This window comes from Pezoporus flaviventris, unplaced genomic scaffold (genome assembly GCF_033815535.1).
Source record: "Pezoporus flaviventris isolate CSIRO_AGI_PZ_B2104156 unplaced genomic scaffold, CSIRO_AGI_Pfla_v1 ptg000031l, whole genome shotgun sequence".
In the NCBI taxonomy this organism is placed as follows: Eukaryota; Metazoa; Chordata; class Aves; order Psittaciformes; family Psittacidae; genus Pezoporus; species Pezoporus flaviventris.
Genome location: NW_026892579.1, coordinates 58,107,947 through 58,130,911, shown reverse-complemented (window position 1 = coordinate 58,130,911; position 22,965 = coordinate 58,107,947). Strand labels below are relative to the sequence as shown.

General features: G+C 39.1%; 1 protein-coding gene across 7 annotated transcripts in view; it reads left to right on the top strand.

The window, feature by feature from the left end:
• The window catches only part of WDPCP (WD repeat containing planar cell polarity effector), a 159,059-nt gene that overhangs the window by 35,313 nt on the left and 100,781 nt on the right, over positions 1–22,965 (top strand). For 6 of the 7 annotated variants that reach the window (XR_009744677.1, XR_009744673.1, XR_009744675.1 and 3 more), the window contains exons 3-7: positions 17,107–17,191; positions 18,859–18,903; positions 19,883–19,933; positions 22,435–22,505; positions 22,756–22,815. Coding sequence is in view for 2 of the 7 variants with exons in the window: in XM_061461450.1 (XP_061317434.1) it covers positions 17,131–17,191; positions 18,859–18,903; positions 19,883–19,933; positions 22,435–22,505; positions 22,756–22,815 (288 nt within the window). In the remaining 5 variants the exon portion in view is untranslated. Of the gene's footprint in view, positions 1–17,106; positions 17,192–18,858; positions 18,904–19,882; positions 19,934–21,880; positions 22,234–22,434; positions 22,506–22,755; positions 22,816–22,965 lie in introns of those variants that run through there. The other variant, XR_009744676.1, reaches the window with a different exon arrangement.

Sequence of the window (22,965 nt, the reverse complement as noted above, 5' to 3'; positions counted from 1 at the left end):
TTTTTTAACTTAGTATTCTGATATTAGGATCGAACTACAGAGCTGACTGACTCTGCGCAGGGGGTTGGACCCAATAACATCCATGTTTCTTCCAGCCTAATTTATTGTGTGGTTTGAACTTAGAGCATTTTTCTAAAGCCTTTTGGGACTAGTTTTCTTTTGTAAAAGTTAACTGAGATAAGATAGGAAAATCAGTTTCTGTTTATCTTAAAGTTGTGAAGAATAGTTAAAACCTGGGTGAATGTAAAAAGCTGTTTCATCTACTAAATTGAGAATATTGTTTCTAAAGGAAATACAGGCTCTAATTTAAAAAGTTTATCAGATTTATGTTGCTCTTTTTTTGTGTTAAGGATGTGCAACACAGAATGTATGTGAAATGTGAGTATGTGTGTGCATGCGTGTGTATACTTACATTTCTATTTCTCTTGTGTCTTGGCAGTCTCCCTTCCTTTTTAGGAGAGCTGCTAAACTGATTTCCCAGTTGCTATAGAGAGCAGTGAGTAGACAGCCATTAGAGGGTGCTTCTGCACCAAGAAGATTTGTTTTCTTAAAACCCAATTTACTTAACTTTCAAGTATCTTTAGATTTAATGAAGAATCATTTTATGTTTCCTAGAATTACCCAACTTCTTCTTTAATTTGTATTACTTCATGATTACTATTCTTGGAATTCAGAGGATTAAAATGTGGATAACTAAAGGTGATTCAGAGAGGGTGAAGTGATTCAAAGCAGCAAAATTATTGCATTTTGTAATCGTTATGTAAAAAACAGAAAATACACCCAGACCTCATGCAAGTGAGAAATGGGCTGGTCTCTTACCTAATTACTGACAGAAATGAGCATTTGTATGTTATAGCACTTACAATATTTCTATATCTTTTAGAAATGGATTAATTCATTATAACTCTACTCAGGTATTTGCAGCAACAACAGTAAAACAGATGCACTTTGCAAATTTCTGCCATTGCTAGTAAAGATAGTGAGAAAAGGTTTTTTTCTCCTCCAAATCTTCATGATTACTCATTAAGTAGCAAACTTTAAAATGGTATGTCTTTGCTGTTAGCATGTGCAGACAGCAGAGTAGGGAACTGGTTTTATGGCCATTCATCCCAGTAATACCATTTTAAAGTCTGCGCTCCTGACCCAGCACATTGGTGCAAGGTGGGTGAAGGAGAATGGAAGTAGGAAGATTTCTAAAAGAAAAATTATGCTGTTATGGAATCAGTTCCTAAGATTGATTGAATAAAAGTCATTAAATTTCCAAAGTGGCGATTAGTACGAAACAGAACATCTTGGTTATATACCCAGTAATGTCTAGATCATGAACGCTTAGCAAAGAAATCTGCCACCTGTGAATCTTTGTCAAAGCCAACCCATGGAGATGGTGGTTGTGAAAATCCTCCTCCTGGAGAAGCTGATACATCTTTGCACAAATTTTCAGATTCAGGTTAATGGTTTAACTGCTCTTGAAAGCTTTTAAAACTTCCAGAGACCTTCTCTAGTAAAATGTTGACTGATGCCTGGAGGAATTGGCACTGAGCTCAGAAAGGGGAGGGATAAAAATCTTCTTCAGGAGCTTCTTAAGAAGCCATGTAACCTCCTAAGCATTAAACAAAATGGATAGCAAAATGTCTCTTCAGACATAAGCATCTCTGTTTTAATTGCACCTGTACATGTTGATATGTTCATAGTACCATATTTGTATTGAGGACTGCTGATACTGCTGTCTCCATTATTACATATACATCACTTAGATATCTTTCCTGAGATTGCAAGGGCCCTTCTCAAAAGGTAGTGTTTATGTTGCAAGAACACATGCAATTAAAATCTGCGAAGCTCCCTAACATCATACTCCCTAATAACTTGGGAATTTAGTATTTGCATATATATTTAAGTAATATAAATTTCAAGACCAGTGGGTGTGCTTTGTGAAGCTGACATGCATTCTTATATAGCTAATTTTATTTTACTTCTTCCAAGAGATTGTACAATACTTATTTATGCTTCTTTTAGCTATTAAAAGGTATAATTCTTTTTCTTACTACCTCAACTGTCTAGTTCAGGCTCAAGCCATTTTTTTCTAACTTGGGAGTAGAATCTAGGCAAAAGTAAAACATCTTTCTTAAGCGTAGACAGAATAGTTGGGTATTGTGAACATCTTAGAATCATGGAATCGTTAGGGTTGGAAAGGACCTTAAGATCATCTAGTTCCAACCCCCCTGCTGTGGGCAGGGACACCTTACACTAAATCATATCACCCAAGGCCTCATCCAACCTGGTCTTGAACACTGCCAGGGATGGAGCATTCACAACCTCCCTGGGCAACCTATTCCAGTGCCTCACCACCCTAACAGGAAAGAATTTCCTTCTTATATCCAACCTAAACTTCCCCTGTTTAAGTTTGAACCTGTTACCCCTTGTCCTGTCACTACAGTCCCTAATGAAGAGTCCCTCCCCAGCATCCCTATAGGCCCCCTTCAGATACTGGAAGGCTGCTATGAGGTCTCCACGCAGCCTTCTCTTCTCCAGGCTGAACAGCCCCAACTTCCTCATCCTGTCTTCATACGGGAGGTGCTCCAGTCCCCTGATCATCCTCGTGGCCCTTCTCTGGACTTGTTCCAACAGTTCCATGTCCCTTTTATGTTGAGGACACCAGAACTGCACACAGTACTCCAAGTGAGGTCTCACAAGAGCAGAGTAAAGGGGCAGGATCACCTCCTTCAACCTGCTGGTCACGCTCCTTTGGATGCAGCCCAGGATACGGTTGGCTTTCTGAAGCTGGCTCATGTTCATTTTCTCATCAACCAACACCCCCAAGTCCTTCTCCACAGGGCTGCTCTGAATCTCTTCTCTGCCCAACCTGCAGCTGTGCCTGGGATTGCTCCGACCCAGGTGTAGGACCTTGTACTTGGCATGGTTAAACCTCATGAGGTTGGCATCAACCCACCTCACAAGTGTGTCAAGGTCCCTCTGGATGGCATTCCTTCCCTCCAGCGTATCAACCGAACCACACAGCTTGTTGTCATCGGCAAACTTGCTGAGGGCGCACTCAATCCCACTGTCCATGTCAGCAACAAAGATGTTAAACAAGACCGGTCCCAACAGTGAGCCCTGAGGGACACCACTCGTTACTGGTCTCCAGCCGGACATGGAGCCATTGACCACAACTCTTTGTGTGCGGCCATCCAGCCAGTTCCTTATCCACCGAGTGGTCCATCCGTCAAATTGATGTCTCTCCAATTTAGAGACACGGATGTCGTGTGGGACAGTGTTGAATGCTTTACACAAGTCCAGGTAGATGACAGCTCTACCCCTGTCCATCAGTTCTGTAGCCCCATCATAGAGGCCACCAGATTGGTCAGGCAGCATTTCCCCTTCGTGAAGCCATGCTGGCTGTCACCAAGCACCTTGTTGATTTTCATGTGCCTTAGCATGCCTTCCAGTAGAATCTGCTCCAAGATTTTGCCAGGCACAGAGGTCAGACTGACTGGTCTGTAGTTCCCTGGGTCATCCATTTTCCCCTTCTTGAAAATGGGGGTTATATTTCCCTTTTTCCAGTCATCGGGAACTTCACCTGACTGCCATGATTTCTCAAATATGATGGCCAGCGCCTTCGCAACTTCATTCGCCAGCTCCTTCAGGACCCGCCGATGGATCTCATCAGGATCTTTCTATATAAATTTGGAGCTTTTGAATGAATACAAGTGATGACTGGTAGTATGTAAGTTCTTTGAAAATATTAGTCATTTAAGGTTATGTCATGTGTTGTTTTGAAGGTAATTGTTTATAGATTTTCAAAGAGATCTTTACATTAGACCTATGACAACAATTTAACAAAGTACTAAGAAATTATGCAATATCGCAGTTCAGACAATGCCCAGCAAACTTTAACCCTAATGTGATAAGTGTGTTTGGTACTATTCATAGAACCATAGAACAGAACACTTCCAGGGATGGGGCATTCTTGAGCAAACCTTAATAGTACTGTAATTTGAAAGAAAATACTCGTGCACGCACTCTGCTATGGACTTGGGACAATCAACCCCATAATAGTTTTTGGTCTGAGCTGAATTATAACAGGACTCAATATTAATTTACAAACTTTTTTTAAATGAACCAGATGGGTTTTTCTGCTAGCAGCGTGTTTAAGTAGCCGTTGAGTTCATCACTGGTATTTTAATATTAGAACGAGATAGGTAAGAATGACTGGTTAACCGAAAACAAGGAGTCTGCCTAATCTTATTCTTTAGTAAAGTAATTACTCCTCCTGTTATTATACTTTATAATTTTAACAGATTTTGGAGGGTTGATTCTCTCAATAAACATGTCTTATATTAGCAAGAACTGCTTTGTATTAATTATTTTCAACAAATACCATAAATCCATCTGCTAATGATGGGAGTAGAGCTAATAAGCATTGTAATGAAAAGAAAGGATAGATGGTCAGATATACTGGGTATGCTAACTTGTTACTAAAGGTAGTAAGGATGAACTTAATTATGTCAGTCTTGTCTCCTTCATATCTGTCCACTAGGAAAACAAACTCAATATACAGCTGGACAAGTTAGACAGTAAGCCTGAAGCCAGATAGTGCATCACCAGTATTATCTAAAATATAGGTGGTTATTTCTGTAGAGAACCAATTCATGTTTCTCTCCATAATTCAGCTACGTATTGGGAAGAATCTGCGAGCTAGCTGGTCATCTCTGAAGTAAGGAGTTGACTGAAAGTCCATTTGACATTTAAAGAAGATTATAGAACATAAAATGTACAAATTCTACCAGTGTATTATTCTGCAGAATTAAGAAGGACTACTAGCCTATGCTGACCAGAAATTAGAACAGTCACATATATTCTTTCCAGATGTGAAACTGGGCTTGGAGAATTTAATTACCTCTACATCAGAGTCAGTATCTAGTTTGTCCTGAGCTAACAGTTGGACTTGATGATCTCTTTTCCAACCTTTGACTCTATGTAAAATAAAGATACTGTATCATTCTGCTTTTTGAGGCAGATGAAGAGACACCTAACAATCCAGTGGTTATGGTATTGTTACAAGAGGAAAGTTTTCCTTCGGAAGCGTTTGATGATACCTGTTATTTGTGTGATCTCTTGCAGATCCTGAAACTCAGTTCATCAAACTATGGATACTCTGATTTATAGGGATGGTGCTGGCAGTTACTAAATCTATTGTAGGACAGGTTTAAGACCAAAGCTGTTTAAAACACTGGTCAAAGGCAACCGCAGGTGTCTTAATGACAGCTTGTCTTACTCTACTCACATAAAAGGTAGACTGAAGCTGGACTGAGTTTTCAGCCTTTGAAATGCTTGTGTTAGTACTATAGTCAGTTTGGGACCCCTACACAGTCACTGGAAGAGATTCAGCCCATCATATTTTTCCTTAATGCATACGTTCTTGGACAGCCCTTAGCCACTGTGATAGCAGAACACTGTCACGTGGCCATCAGTCTTATAGACAGCAGTCTGGCAACCTGGACAAAAGGCAGGATTACCTTGGATTCTTCAGCAGATTCAGAAAGACTGCATCCTGTTTGGCCACATTCAGATCAGTATCACTGTCAGAGACATGAATGCTTAAAAAGAGGAGCTCATGTAGTGAGTAAACTGATGAATTAACTGAGCACCTCACATTAATTCTGTTTGGCAGGAAAATTTTCTTTTGGTTTTGGTAACTGGATTGCTTAAATTATAGTTTTTTGATCTTTCTCCTCCTTCTGTATCTCTCCAGCTCCCCCCTCCCCAACTTGCTGTTTGTCTCATACTGTGAACTGGACCTAGTTTGTTTATATTTTTTAATACAGGAGATTTCTGAAACTACCTGCACTTACAGACCAAATACTTTACTCCCATGGCTCTCCTAAGAGTAGTAGAGTAGTTTGTAGTTCACAACAGAAATCTGTATACATTTTGTTTTATATATGATCCCACCGCTCAACAGTTTCAGATGTGATTATGGAAATGTTTAAACAAATGCATTTTTTTCTTCAAAGTTATTTTCCCTAATGCATATCTGCATAATTAGAACAGAGCATAAACTATACTGTAGCATTACAATCAGAAATTAATTATTGTAACATGAAATTCTCATTTTTGTCTTTCCTAACTGAAAAGGTGAGTATGGCTTAAAATTGAAAAAATATTAGTCCTTTTCATAGAAACCTGTTTGAAGATCATAAAGGAGTACAAAAGAAGAAAAGCTTTTTGTTTGTGTTTGCAATCAAATTTTTCTTAAAAGGAAGGCTGACACATACAGGCATTGTAGGGTTTTTTAATATTACATTGAAGTAAGCAAGATACAAGTCTCATTGGATTAACTGGAATTCAAGTATATCAGACACCCCCCACCCCCCCACTTAAAAACAAATGCTTGTAACAAGAAGCTCAATGAGCCTTGTAAATGGCTATTCAAAGGTGATTTTCAAATATTAGTGAAGCTTAATTTATTGCTTGCCTATTTTATTGCCTGCTTCAAAACAATAAAGGTCAATGTAAAGAAGCTCCTGAAAGTTATTAAAATGGCAAAACATTCTGAAAAAGAATACAAAAAATGTGTTTAAGGGTGTTGTAGATGTAAGATAATCAATCTGGTCTAGTAAGTTTATTCAGCTCATACAGTGTACTCGGATGTATACCTCTGGTTTTAAAGACACCTTGGAAATTTACAAGATTTGTAAATCACATCAAAGTGTTTGCCAGCATGCTTTTTAAAATTCTTTAAATAAGTTCTCAGTTAACGTGCATAGGATAAAATGTTAAAGGCAAGAGCTGTACAGTTCAGTGAGAAAATTGTTGGTGCAGCACATAAAAGGAAAACTAAACAAATGTTCATGCTGTATTTTCAGTACTGCACTGAAATTAACCTTGCAGGTCTGTTTAGTAGTTTGATAGCTAAATCTGAAATAGTGCACAAAAACATAGACGAATCTGATTTGTTTAGGGGCAAATATAGTTAAAATTCAGATTGAACTATAGTTAACTCATTGCTTTGGACTTAACTATTGTTCTGATTGCTATTTAATAGCAGCCCATGCTGCAAGGCCAGTTGATGAACTAAAATGTCTATTCATAGAAGCCTAAGTGGAAAGAAACGTTTCAGATCTGTTGCTGTAAACACATACATTTACATAAACACATACATTTACATAATTAATTTCTGATGTGATCTGGTGTTCTCACTTTAAAGACCTGCTGATGTAAACCTTCCTTGCAAAAAGGAGTTGCAACAATAGTAGGGCAGCAGAGCAAGGACTCTTCCTGTGCTTGAACAATTTGCTAGTCTTTTCACCTTGTGTCTGCTTAGCGTAAAAAAAAAAAGAGATTTTGTTATCTTCTCTTTTGGCTAACAGTAAGAAATCAGTGTTATGAGATTTTATGACCTACTGACTTTTAGTATTGAAAAATTGCTTTATTTGCAGCAGCAATCACTATCTAAAAGAATAGAGTAAAACAGTTTGACATTTAGTACTTCTGTAATTACCTTTTGTCATGGGTCAGCACTGGATATCTGTAGTTCGGATCGCTTATCTGCTATCTGGTTTATATAAAGGCCTTCAGGGTCTTCATCAAAATGTGCATGTGAACTTTTCACTCTGTGAAGTAAAAACGCAGGTCAATTATATCTATTTTCTATGACCTTCTTAACTTTTCACACCCACTCTGCCAGAGAGTTGTTATGGATTGTAGTACTTGCCTACAGTATCAATTGGAGAATGATTCCTAGCTTCATTAGTGTTATCAGAGGTGTGGCTGGTACATAAACTAGGTGTCTTCTTGACAAACAGCATTGCCACCTTCAAATTCATTCTGTTTCGCTGCTGTTAATCTTATTATCTTTCAGTTAATCAATAGCTGTCTTTCACAAGAGCGTACCAATAATACATATTGGAAGCACACCCCTGAAGGTAGGATTGAGAGTAGGATGGTTTGGGCAGTAGGCAAGGGTTTTGTTTCTGATCCTGTCATTATCTCCTTGGGTGACAACTCAGCAAAATTTGTGCCTTGGTTTTGACACATGACTAAGCAATTAGGTGGCAACAAGTTACCCCCATATAAATTTCCTGTAGCATTTCTGCACGTGTCCTTGGACTTAGCACCCCTCTATCTAGCAGAGTTTTTGTTCAGAGCTCAGAGGATGAACTTGGCAAGAGCTGTCTCTCAGCCAATTCACATCTTGAACAATGGCCTGTATGGCCTTCCTTTGCCTACATAAAACTAATCTGATTTTAAATAATAATATCTCAAACACTGGTGCTTAATATTAATATAAATTAAATCTGGCGGCAGTTTTTTACAGTTACTGTTTAATGACATGATCCTGCTGTGAGCTTTTCCACAGTAGGTGGAAAAAGAGAGCATCACCGCAGAACTGGTTTCAAGATTAGGGCCTCAACTTTCTGAATCCAGTTAAAATAGTTGTATATAAATGTATTAAGCCCAAGGTAATTGCACAAGAAGAAATCCTAACTGATAACAATTGGAGATAATATGTTTGTTCTGTTTTACAGTGTTAACATAGTTTTGGTGTTCTTAGTATGTGTTAAATAGTCTTAATGTTTTTAAGGAGCTATATATATGTTTTGCAGTTAAATATGCGAATATCCTAAAATATGAAAACTCTGTAACTATCATTGAAAAAAAAAAAGGATGATTTTCAGACTCACAAAGCAGTAAAACAAACCTCACAAAAATCAGTTCAGTGGAGCATGATAAAACTTCACAGCATATGGAAATAAATCTACAATGTATAATTTTCGTGCCAGAATTCTTGAGTTATCAGATAATGTATTTCCTTTCAGTGATTATTCTGCAAGCCATATTTAGGCCTTTCTTACAATAGAAACCTCACTGTGTATTTCAATACAGAGTGCTCTTGTGTGTTGTTCACCCATCTACAGAACAGTTTTCCTCTTTAGATTGGGGAAGTTAGAATAAGGAAAAGAATTTGCTTCATTCATGTGTTAAGGCAAAAATATTCTGAGTCATCGAAGTCTGAAGAGACAGATAATAGCACTGAAGAGAAAGTAAGTTGCAACAGTAAATATTTGCCCAGAATAAATACAGCAACAGTAAATACTTTCCTAGGATTTTTAGATTTATGATAGTTTAAAACTTGCTAGCTGAAACTATTTGTAAACCAATATTATAATATGAATTATTATGCACTGAGTGGATTTATAAGAGTATGCCTGTATTTCTGCTACTTAGAATCAGAAGTTGGTCTTACAGACAGAGGAACTGATTTTCAATTATACTGCAGAATCTACACTTCTTTTCTCAGTGGAAAAGGGATTGAAAGAAGTAAATAAATATAAGAGTAAAGCCAACTGTGCTACTAAGGATAGCAAAGATCTCAGGTGAGGAGTTTCAGTCCCAGGAGTAGCTGTGAATAGGGGCTCAGAAAAAGTAGCTGCAGACGAGGAGGGATCTGAGTTTCATAATCATCTAAGAAAAAGAGAAGAAAAAGAAGATGAGCCCAAGCCTGCTCATGAAGGGGAAAGTGACATACTGCAGTGATAATCTGGAAGCAGAGGGGTGTTGGTGAGATACCAGTGGACCAGCAGCAAGAGGTTTAGTTATGGATGCCAAGTGGAGCAGAAAGAATGGGGACTGCCAAAAGCCGTCTTACAGTTGCTGTTACAAAAGAACTGGTAACCCATTTGATCCAAATTTTATCAGGTCAGTCTTTTGCTTTATGTAGCCACAGCATTTTTTATCTAATTTTGAATGATAGAACAGCGCTCAGTGTTGTGGTTAACCACAATCTGACTGTAAATGGGACTCTGACCCTGACTGCTGTTTATTATGCACTGCAGAGCTGCTATTTACAATACACATATCTCAGATTTGCCAGTAAGTAGTGAAGGATGAAGACTAGAACCTCTACTTATCAGAAAATTAAGTTAAATTTCCACAATTAAGGGAATGAAACAATGAAACATTTAAGAATGAAGTGCAAATAGCTTATTTTCTGCATAGGTGATAGAATTGCCAACCTGTGTAATCCAAAGAAAGGATTGCACAGTGGGAGGATGGATCAGAATTCCATCTTTGCATCCATTTAACTTTCAACCAAATTAAAACTAGGCCATTCTGTCCGATTTCTACCATGTCTTAAATCCAAACATTTGTGAAATTTAAGTGCTGTGGCTCAAAATTCAGAGCTGATCTTAACCAATGAACCCCTTGAGCTAAGGCCTTGAAACTTGATCAGACTTCTATAGTCACTAGGTTTCTGCACAGGAGCAAGAAATTGTTCACACATGCGTTTGGGCCAGTGTCACAGATGAGAAGTAGCCTGGTTACTCTCTTGTATCCATTACTGAGAAACAAGTACATTTGACAGTTCACCAAGCAACAGCCCTAAAGAATTCCTAATGATCTCCACCTGCCTGGCTGACATGAGCTTTGTGCTTATCTTTTGTGCAATAGCGGTGTAGCACATACAATATGTGCTCTTCACAATCCCGAAACATTTACCTACCGCCTGCCACCTTTCCTTTCCCCTCTCTTCTCTACTTCCTCCCCATGTTTGCAGCACTCATGGCCACCATGCCACCACTGTCTTCCACAGGCTTTGTTAGATCTTCCAGCTTGGCAAGAAACAACGAGCTCTGACTGGGCTAGATCTACAGGTTTCACCAAGACATGTGATTAAGGCCTGAGTTATCCCTACATGTCCCTCGGTTTTGGTACTAAGACAATCTTTCCTAGTGCTCGCCTGCAGATTTGCATAGCATTTGCAGGAATTACCTATTTTGGAGAATTTCTTTTCTGAGAAAACAAGCCAGAAGATTAGATTTAGCTTTATCAATGGATTAAAAATGAAAAAAAGGTTAGACTGACACACAGACAAGAGCATAATTTTCTTAAGAAACCAAATTAAAACTATTAATACATGTGTATAAATTTAGCAGTTTGATTTCTTTGCTGGTGACTTTTGGTGGAATAAACAGTCAGTGTGAAGGAAGAATCTGGATTGTTTCTGCTTAAAGCCAGAATACAAAATGAAGTTTTATAAATTCTCATTATTTTACTTACTTTATTTCTGTTTATGTTTATTATATATTAAACAGGCTATGGCTTCATTCAAGTGTATAAAGTGGACGCCTATCTTGTAAGATTGAGGGAATATTTTGCAACCATTATCTATGGGAACATGACTGAGAAAAAGATTTGCCAGTCTATTTTTAAATGAATAATTACATTTTAAGTTGATGTGGCTAAAAATGTCAAAGATAGTTTATTTAAAATTTTATTTTACATGCTCTACACAAAGAAATTGTTGGATCAACTTAAAGCATACAGGTAGCTACTGATCTAATGCACATAGTTCGATCTAAACTTTATCTTGCAGTGTCAAATACTATGTTGTGAGTCTTATCTGTGCTGCAGGGAGTTTCTCTCCTTGGTGAAGGAGAAATTGGTCATGAAGAGGAGAAAAAACCAGACAATGATTTCTGCTGCAAATATGATATCGTGGAAACATAGAATCTAAGTTCTAGGATGAATTGATAACTTACCTTGTTTTTTGAATGTTTGGTGTCTGAGTTAGAAATCAGACATTCGGAATGAGCGGTAGCAATGCCAGAGATAGTAAGTTAACATTGGAGGAAGGGAGGCAGAACTAGGATTGTGAGTAATCTGTTACGGAGCCTTTAGCTAGCAGAGCTATTGTGTAATTAATCCAAAGTCAAATGAAAAAAATATGTATTTTTCTGAAGTAGAGTCCATTGTGTCTATTGCATTTTCCATTTCACTGAAAAAATGTGGAGTCGGAGGAAATGAAAGGATGGCCTGTGCTGATTTTTGTAAAATAATTCCTGGTACAGTATTTTTTGGTAAGAAAGTCTGACACCAAGAGCAAGTAGTGAAATTAGATTCTGCAGCATTTCCTTTTATTTAGGCATTTAGTCCTAGAGCATCTGCCCAAACCCACATCTGAAGCACCTCATCTAGCATGTGTACATATGTAATTGCAGTAGCTTTCTAACTTTGCTGTGGCATAGAAATACCTGCTTTCTGACTGGCTTTGTATTTTACCTTGTTTCTACCCATAGAAGTGTGTCTCAGACTACAGTGATATTTTGGAGGGAATCCCACTTGTTTATTACTCTTTTCACTAGGAATGCTGGATTTCTGGGAGCACATGGGCCCACCTTCAGTGATATGGGTAGGTGGCCATCAAATACTGTCATATAGCCTGGCACTTAAAGGATCTACTCTTGGAACAGCACTTGGGATATTGTGACACCAAGCCATGCCTCTAGCATGTAAATTACAGAGCTCAGATGGTCTGTTGTAGTCAGCATTTCCTGTTCCATAGCTCTAGTTCACTCCTAACATGTTTTCAGAGGTTCATGTTCTTTGGATGCACTTGCCTTGGGAGCTGGGCATTGCCTTTCACAAGCACCCCACTCTCCCAGGTACTGTATGGAAACAGGTGAAATAAGCACAGTATCAGTGAACCACTCATGCAGTGCATATTTCCTAATGATTTGGCACAACAGCAGCTATATGGAAGGTGTTGGAGTGGACCCTCGATGTCAGTTTCAGCATTTGTTGATGTTATGAAGTGGCCAGACAGTTATTTTCTGTATCAGTGGCTAAACAAAGATTTACTGAATTGGGGATTTTTTTTTAAACAAAGCACTCCTAACATGGGTACTAGAGCACAGTAACCACTGCAGAACATCTCCATTTGAAGATTGCTTTTACAACCACCAAAATATCTCTGCCTGTTGTTTGTGGAGACATTATGAAAGCAGACAGTCAGTGTTGCATGAGTAGAAAAAGAACCAGCTATTAAATTGAATTCCAGTTTTGCCTTAACCGTAGAGTTATTTTAAGGAGGTCATCCTGCCCCTCTACTCTGCTCTCATGAGACCTCACTTGGAGTATTGTGTGCAGTTCTGGTGTCCTCAACATAAAAAGGACATGGAACTGTTGCAACAAGTCCAGAGGAGGCCACGAGGATGATCAGGGGACTGGAGCACCTCCTGCATGAAGATAGGCTGAGAAAGTTGGGGCTGTTCAGCCTGGAGAAGAGAAGGCTGCGTGGAGACCTCATAGCAGCCTTCCAGTATCTGAAGGGGGCCTATAAGGATGCTGAGGAGGGACTCTTCATTAGGGACTGTAGCGATAGGACAAGGGGTAACGGGTTAAAACTTAAACAGGGGAAGTTTAAGTTGGATGTAAGGAAAAAGTTCTTTACTGTAAGGGTGGTGAAGCACTGGAATGGGTTGCTCAGGGAAGTTGTGAATGCTCCATCCCTGGCAGTGTTCAAGGCCAGGTTGGATGAAGCCTTGGGTGATATGATTTAGTGTTAGGTGTCCCTGCCCATGGCAGGGGAGTTGGAGCTGGATGATCTTCAGGTTCTTTCCAACCCTAACTATTCTATGATTCTATGATTTTATGCCATTTTCCCCAAATTCTAATCAATTTCAAGAAGGGAGGGATGGAGTCCTTAAAGCTTAGTGGGAGGAATTTTTATATTTATTCACACCTACCTCTTTGCGATAGCAGGGCGTAGCTCATGTAGTTAAAGGAACAGTGTCAATTCTGAGAGGTGCTTTCCAGATCACAAATCGTGGAATGGTTGGGGTTGCTTCCAACAGAGAAGGATGTCTTTGTTCTCATCATCCTCATCCCCGTTGTGCTGGAATATAATCCTGTGATAAATGGTGAGGTGTAGTTACATAACTCTGAAAGTTGGCAAGTATTTCTTCAAAAGGAAAGAAAAGAATTCCTCTGAGCAAAATATTCAGACTTTACAGTGCCATATTTTGTTACAGGAGCAAATTCTCTCATGTTTTTTTTTCTTTTTCCTTTTCTTTCCTGTAGTAGACTATAACTAATCAGAGCATATTTCAGATTAGAGCATAGATCAGATTAGAATGGACCATGTTTTGGTTCATGGAGGACTGTCTCCCATGGGAGGGACCTCATAGTGGAGCAGGGGAAGAGCGAGAAGTCCTCCCCCTGAGGAGGAAGGGGCAGCAGAAACAGTGTGTGATGAATTTGCCACAACTCCCATTCCCTGTCCCTCTGCATTGAGGGTGGAGAAGGCAGAGAATTGGGAATGAAGTTAAACCCAGGAAGAAAGGAGGAGGGGGGGGAACTTGTTCGTAAGATTTGGTTTTATTTCTCATTATACTACTGTGTTGTGATTGGTAATAAATTAAGCTGATTTCCCCAACACGAGTCTATTCTGCCTGTGGTGATAATTTCTGAATGATCTCTCCCTGTCCTTAATCTCAACCCGTGAGCCTTACACTGTATTTTCTCTCCCTTGTCCCGCCGAGAAGGGGAGTGGTAGAGCAGTTTTGGTGGGCACCACCACACCTTGTCCTCCGGGCAGATGTGCCTTCTCGCCAGTGAACTGATCATCTGCCAGTCAAGGGCTTGAGGGTTTTGTTTCAATCAAACCATGTTAAGATTTTGAAATGTTCACTGTATTTGTTAACTTTGTATCAGTGAGAGATTCTTTTCTAGGATCTATTGGCACTGGGGAATGCAAGTTTTTGTTTCACTTGCTAAAGTAAGAAAGTAAAAACAGAGAAAACAAGTAAGAAAATTATAACGTACAATCTCCTGTTACTGTAATACAAATGAAAAACGAGGGGCTGCCCTCATCCATATTTACACCAGAAATGGTTCCCATGTTCAACAGACGACCACGCTACAAATGTCTTCGCATTCTTTTCCCAAACTCATTCTCACCCAAGATGAAAGTATATTCCATTTACTAGACTGTGTTATGAGCTTTTATTTTTTCCTCTTTTTGATAAAACCATAGGATTTAGACTTTTTGTACTTTTGGGAATCAGTGTAAAGAAAATGCTGTTTCCACTTGGTGCTATTTCAGTGGATTAGGCAGTGCATCAAAACATGCATATTAGCTTGAGTAGTAATACCTCAAGGTCTCAGCTCTGCTGGAACTATGATCACTTCCTTGATGCTACCTAAGGTTCTTGCGCGTATTTCTCATCAAAACCCTCTTGAGGTAAATGCCTGATACTCAATGTGGTTGGAGTTCTGCAATGAGCTTGTCATGGATTCATTATCTATGTGGCACTAATGGAAAGGAAATGAAGAGTCCACTTCAAAAAAGAAAAAACTTTAAATACAGTTCTATACCGACAGTGGTTCTTGAGTGTGCTGTATCTGTGTAAACTCCCCTTCTGAGTCCAGCTTTCAGTGGATTCTAGGAAGAAGTGTAAGTAATTGGTCTGATGGCACATTTACGACTACAGCACTTCAGGATATTACTCAAGGACGTCCTGGTTACTGGGTCTCAGAAGATCCCAATGCTCCTCTGAAGGACAACACATCCTCTATTTGGAATATCTAGGTGGATTGTTCAGAAAACCTCAGCAAACAGTTTATAACTGCGGTCAATGTACCTAATATTGGAATTTGTATATTTTATGTGCTTCACAGCTGTTGTTTTGTCAGTTTTAATTGATTTAACGTAAATGCTCTTTTTTATTTAGAAAGACATCACTTCTTATATTTAGCAGTATAACTGATGTCCACAAATATAGGATAATAGAATCATAGAATCAACTAGGTTGGAAAAGACCTTCAGATTGTCAAGTCCAAGTGTTACCCCACCACTGCCAAGTCCACCACTAAACCATGGCAGTAAGGATAGACATCATGTTCAAAACTGTTTCTTCACTATATTGACCCTTCCCAATGTACAGTGTTTAAAAAATTTGGATTGAAAGTCAAACTTTCCTGTCTAAGCCAGATCTTTAAGCAGTGGCTTGACTTTAGCATATGCCAAGGTAATAGCCATACAGTAAAAAGATATCATGTGTGTATAACAAGTATCAAGCATAAAGTTATTTACTTTAGTGAGAGCAGCTGTAAATTTAAACTAATGTTGACTTGTCTCTCTGTATGATGTACATAGACATATCTACATTTCATACCCTAATTTTTCCCATGCATTATTCATTTTATAGCAGTCAAAACCTACAACTTACATATAACCAAATATCATCAGTGCTAGGTTCTTCTAGTATTTTGTTTCCAAAGTACTTGCAGTTTCATTGGCGATAAAGGGTGTCCCTCAGGGATTGGTGTTGGGAACAATCTTGTTCAACATCTTCGTCGCTGACATGGACAGTGGGATTGAGTGCGCCCTCAGCAAGTTTGCTGATGACACCAAGCTGTGTGGTTTAATTGATATGCTGGAGGGAAGGAATGCCATCCAGAGGGACCTCGACACGCTTGTGAGGTGGGCTGATGCCAACCTTGTGAAGTTTAACCATGACAAGTGCAAGGTCCTACACCTGGGTCGGAGCAATCCTAGGCACAGCTACAGGTTGGGCAAAGAAGAGATATAAGAGGAGGACTTGGGGTGTTGATCGATGAGAAAATGAACATGAGCCAGCTTCAGTGTGCGCTTGCAGCCCAGAAAGCCAACCGTATCCTGGGCTGCATCAAAAGGAGTGTGACCAGCAGGTAGAAGGAAGTGATCCTGCCCCTCTACTCTGCTCTTGTGAGGCCTCACCTGGAGTATTGTGTGCAGTTCTGGTGTCCTCAACATAAAAAGGACATGGAACTGTTGCAACAAGTCCAGAGGAGGCCACGAGGATGATCAGGGGACTGGAGCACCTCCCATATGAAGACAGGCTGAGGAAGTTGGGGCTGTTCAGCCTGGAGAAGAGAAGGCTGCATGGAGACCTCATAGCAGCCTTCCAGTATCTGAAGGGGGACTATAAGGATGCTGGGGAGGGACTCTTCATTAGGGACTGTAGTGATGGAACAAGGGGTAACGGGTTAAAACTTAAACAGGGGAAGTTCAGGTTGGATATAAGGAGGAAATTCTTTCCTGTTGGGGTGGTGAGGCGCTGGAATGGATTGCCCAGGGATGTTGTGAATGCTCCACCCTTGGCAGTGTTCAAGGCCAGGTTGGACGAGGCCTTGGGTGGCATGGTTTAGTGTGAGGTGTCCCTGCCCATGGCAGGGGGGTTGGAGCTGGATGATCTTCAGGTCCTTTCCAACCCTAACTATTCTATGATTCTATGATTAATTCTAATTAATTTGCTTATGCAATTTCTTTCCTTCTTTTGATAGTGCTAAGGCTCCATCTGCCACCAGATGTCTTTCTGCTTGACTGAGATGTTTCTGTGGTCTTTGAAGACTAACTTACATATTAAAGGTGAGCTGCTACCTGTTACCAAAACGAAACAGCAAAGCTTGTTAAGGAATGTTAAATTGATATAAAATTCTGAATGTCCAAATCAAGTGCTTTTTTACTTAGGAGAAAGAAAGAAAATTAGACAGCAAAATGGTATTTGAACTTGATCACCTTCTTCACTTATCATAGACCTGGAGCATCCTTTGAAGTGAAAAATGTTAAGATTGTATTTAATTGGATGCATTTTCCTTTTTCGGAAGCTATGCCGTACTTGACTGTAAGCTTCAGTTTAATGACTGGTTTAGGTGAATGAAGATCTATAGTCATGTGATTTGCAGAAGCATTGTGATTTATACTTAGTGTGAGCATAAAAAATTACTGCATGTTCTGGGTATTTTGTATGATTACTTGAAATTCTATACTTACAAGGTATATTTATTGTATTAATTGATTGTTCCAGGAGACACATGACTAATTACTATTATGTAGAAATCACCTTTATTCATCTTGCCTTGCTATTGCTAAAATACAATACTAAAAAACCACCCCACTAGTTTGTAAGTGTACCATATCAAACTATTATTTATGACACTTCATACCAATTATAGGGTATAATATTTTTCTTGAAATATTATTTTATTATTATTGACAATTCAGTTGAATATGAATAAATGTTTAGTTGAATGTTATTATTCAAATAGTGACTCAGTAAGTCTTGGCATCCCAAATTTGTGTCACAATTGTTCTGTTACAATACAAAAAAAAGGGCAAAAACTGTTTTATTGAAAAGTCTGATGGCTTAAACAAATACATAGTTATGATTTATTGTAATTAAAGGCACACTGTGGCCTGCTGTGCCTGTTTTCCACCTCTTACTTTCTTGCTTCCTCTCTGTACCTCATTCTAACATCCTGAGGCAGAAGGCAGTACTGCTGTCTGCCATTGCAATGCCTTCCTTCATTCCTCCATGTACGGAATGTCTCATGGTATATCACTGTCTGAGTTTAAAAGAAGACAGACGCAGTGTCCATCCCATTATTTTAAAACAATGCAACATAAAGCCATACTTAGATCTACTTGGTGAAGCTTGCCATGGCACACCTAAGTATTTACCAGTCAGGAACTGGCTGGTGTGGCTTGCAGCAAGGTAGCTGAAACATCCAAATTTCTTTGCCATGGGAGCCAGGTAGAGAATAATACCTATAGATTAAGAATATTGGATCCTTTGAAAGGGCAGCTTTATGAGTTCATGAATCTTAAGAAAATCCTATTGTCTTTAGCTCACCTGTGTCAGTCACCAGAAAACGTTTCAAATTATTCTAAGGTACACTTTTCACCATGATCCTTACCTTTCTTTGTGAACAATCATAAAAGATGCTCATTAGGAAGGTGATAAAAATACTTCTGCATGTTGGCAGCTGTAAGTGAATCAAAGTGTATGTGGAGGAAATGACAGCTCCAAACAAATATAAGGACCTGTCACATTCTCCTTCAGCCCTTGCTTGCTGGTTCTTGGAAGTCCTCCTGGTATTCAGACTATGTGCTGTAGTTTTTACGCTGTTGCTATGTTAACACCTAACACTCTTCTCCAGCTGGATGAAATTGAGATGCTGAACTTTGCATTTTAAGTTGTGTTTTGTTTCTAGTGTCACATCCATAATTAAATACATTTACATTCAATTCTATAGATGAAGATATTGGGATTCACCAGTACTACGACAAGAAAGAAGCAGGTAAAATATAAATAGCCATAACTAAAACTAAACAAAACTTCCAAATGTTCAATCTTTGTTACTGACTGCTTGCTCTGAAAAGTGCAACTTCAAATTTCTTGTTAATATATTTATATATATATAAAAATAACTATATACATATATATGTACTTTGATAGATATTGGTGTATTTCGATATATATATAGATGTATGTTGATGTATTTTGGTATATATATCGATAAATCTCGATATATTTAGGTATATATCTCTGTATTTTGGCACTGTAAGGAAACATTTTCTCTCCTAAGTTACGGCAGAGTATTTAGAAACCTTTTATTCCATAGGTGAAAAAAAAAAAAAAGAGGATATTTACATAAAAGCAACCTTTCTGCCATTGGAAACTTCAGTGGGATTCTAAACTCTAGGTTCTTGTACTGTATATTCTATTTTATGGCTGATCCAGCCCTTTCAGCCCGTTACACCGGCACCATGGTGAGGGGCGGTGCGGGCCGGGGCCGCCGCGGCGCTGCTGGGCGGCCGGCAGGGGGCGCCACGAGCGCGCTGGGCTGCAGGCCGGCTCCCACGTCCCTTCCCGGCGAGCGGAGGGGCCGCGCAGGACGAGCGATCGGTTTCCTTCATCTGGTTAATCCCGTTAATCCTGGACGTTTCCCCATGGGCCACAAGGTCTGTTCGGCTCCAGCTACAGGTCCCTCTCGGCGGCCAGGCCCGTGAGCCGAGTTCCGCGGTCAGGAGGCAGTGCCGCCGGGGCTCGGAGGCTGCAGGCTCGGTGCCGCCGGCGCACCCGCTGTGATGTACAAGCCTTTCTTTCACTGCAAGTTTAAGATATCTGCCTCTCGAGGTGAAAAAAGCAGGGCTCTCTTAAGTTTTGGTGAATTTCTGCGTTTTATCAAACCGTGTGAATCTTCTCCCTAATATTAATATTTGCTGACAGCAGTTGTAAGGATTATCATTCATCTTTTCATCTCTTCTTTCCCTCAGCATCACAGATGAAGCATGGTTACTTAGAAGAGAAGCAAAAGCAAGTGGAATGTAAGGAGATTTTCTGAGGTTCTTGTTACAGCAAAACCAAAGCATTAATTTGAATTGGTGACCCCCCTGGAAGAGCATTAAAATCGCCTCAGTCTGTTTTCAGAGTAACTTTCTACACATACCATCTGAGGCAGGCAGTCACAGAACTACATGGCACAAAACAGTTGAAAAGTTGTAATTCTTTCCTAGTGTATTTGCAATCTGTTTTTTTCTGTGTCGCTAAGCATGGTTGTGTGTGTTGGTTCTCAAATCCATTGTCAAGAGGAATCACAAAAATAATCCAGATTTTTCCTTGTGAAATTTACTCAGCAGATGAGCAATAAACATTTCTCAATCGGCTCTTGAACTGAAATACCAAGTGCTTCATACCTGAAAATTATAGCTGAAATCCTTTCGGCCAAAATCAAATTCCAGGTTAATAATCAGCTGCCTTCATAGAATGCTTCCAGCTTCGAAACATTTACACTGTTCCTGCATTACCTGGTTAAAAGCAATTTCAGTTTATGCTCGCACACAGCAATACTGTGACAGTTTAAGATTTTTACACTAGTACAACTTTTCTTTAGCTCAAGCTTTGCAACTCCTGCATGCTTACTATTGCTCAGAGCGTTGATTAAGGTTTAAACGTTATTAGATGACAACTCCAAAAAAAAACTAATTGATTTTTAGATGACTTCACAAAGTAGTATGTATGCTGGAAGTATTGCCGTAACATTTCATCTTATCATACATAATGAAAATTCACGTGGAATGGTGCGTGTGTTTGAAAGCAAAATGTGTTCCAGAAGGATAAGTTATTTGCAACACCATAAGGTTTGTTTGGAGCAGGTTGAAGCCCCAGTGGGGATGGGTATAAAAGTGCACGCAGCCATGTGGTAAATCTACACCCGCTGCGGAGGGTTGTGTGTCAGTCAGAATCAATACAGCTCTGTAAAGGTGGGGAGTTGAGAAAGGGTTATAAGTAGGGAGGAGCATAATGGATTTACATCCCTTGTGCTGTGCGTAGCATTATCTTACAGGCGTTGCCTGTGTGAAAAGAGAAGCAGGCCCAGATAAACCCCGTTATACAGAAGCCCCAATTGTTATCTTTCATACTTGTGACATGCAAAAGGAACACGAGCTACTGCACCTTGTTGTTGTAAATGCAGGGTGGCCTAGGGACAAAGCACTGTATGGCACATTTCTTAAAGAGGGTAACTGGGTAACTTTATTTACAGCTGCTGATTTGTGTATATAGGTTGGTATCTGTACAGGCAATTTCCCATTTTGCATATGTGGATAAATATTGCAATATTTATGAAGGCACCCATTGAAAATGTGATCTTACATGCCTAATTAATATTATCATAACAGTTCCACCGACGCTGGCTTCAGTCCAGTAAAATACAAAGAGAAGTTGTATGTTGGTGTGCTCTTTTGTTGATATATGAAATCCTTCATTTTTTCACTCTATAGCACTCCTATTGTAAGCTCCTTTTTGCAGAGAGGTTTAAACACAACTGTTAAGTCACTCAGTCTGGAAGTTGGCATACAAACTGACAGCTTGGAGCTCAAAACTTTTCATCAGTTTTCCTTTAAATAGGCTAGATTTTAGAAAGACAATGTGCTCTACTTTCTCATGGTTTTTATTGTATACTTATGGACAGAAAACTGCTTACTTTTAAATGATGAAATTTCACAAGTTATTAGAGCCTGATTCTCAGCCATGAAACAAACCAATTACTAGCAGCTCCAGAGGAAGCTTTGCCTCCTGGTTTCAGGATTAATGTTTTAGGCCAAAACTTTCACAATAGTTTGCTGAACATTAATAAATTTGTTAAAGGACTGTAGCAGTCATGCAGTTTCTTGTTTGCTTGACTTGGCAGATTCTTCAGACCAAATTTTCAAGAACAAATCCTATAAATAGCTATACTCCATAATACAAGTTATGGCGTTCACAATTACCTGTCGTTAATGCCTCTATATATGCATATACTCATGCATATATGTTTTAAAGACATGTTTGTGCCTGCATTTTGAAATTAGGCAATGAAATGCTAATTCAAAAGAGTAGGATCTGTTTAGGATTTGATAACTTCGATTCTAAGTTAACATACTGAATGTGGGGTGCTTTCTCATTGCAAGAACTTAGCAGCTGAGTAAGAAGCTACATCCTGAGAGCTTTGTACACAAATGCCATTGTGAAGTCACAGTCAATGTGGATATAACATGCTAACTGTCCCTACAACAGAGCCTTTCAAAAGGATGTCATTTGACAATAGAAACCAATAAAAGCCATAGCCATGTTTTCCCAATTATAGGTAAGTTTTACATTTCAGGTAACTTCTTGAAATCTTAGGTTTGTGTTTCCACAGAAAAGGAAGCTTAACTTGAAGAACTTTATTTTATAGAAATGTATATTTGTACACATACATGCACATATATACACATATGTACACAGTCACCTATATATATTTTATTTTATTTTATTTTATTTTATTTTATTTTATTTTATTTTCTAGCTAGAGATTATCCCTGGATACTGAAAAACAAGCGTACAGACAAACTGCGGGATGCACTCAAGGAGATAGAGGTATGTTTCAGAAAGTTTCAAGTACAGCAACATATTATCCGGTTTTCAAACCTCTTTCAACAGCTTTAATTTTCATAAAGATCCAACTCTCCCGGTGATGATAAATGTGCTTTTGTCTGGCAGGCTGTTCTAAAACAGCTGCATCTTTGTGTGACATGCTTCACCTATAAACTCCAAAATCAGAAGTATGTTAACTAATAGTGACAGTGTGTACTGCCAACTCCACTCTCTGTTTTCTGTTGTCCTTTAGGACCTAATGCAAAACAGTCAATGTGTGCTGAGCAAATGGAAGAACAAACATATCTGTCAGGTAAAATGTTTTGACAAGCTCTTGCAGTGTTCAGTCAGTGAAGCCAAGCAGCCATTCAGTGATAGATGCAATAATGTTAAAATGTTAACTAACATAGAAAATCATGGGTTTTCTTAAATGCGTGGGCTCTTATTACCTAAATTATAGTTA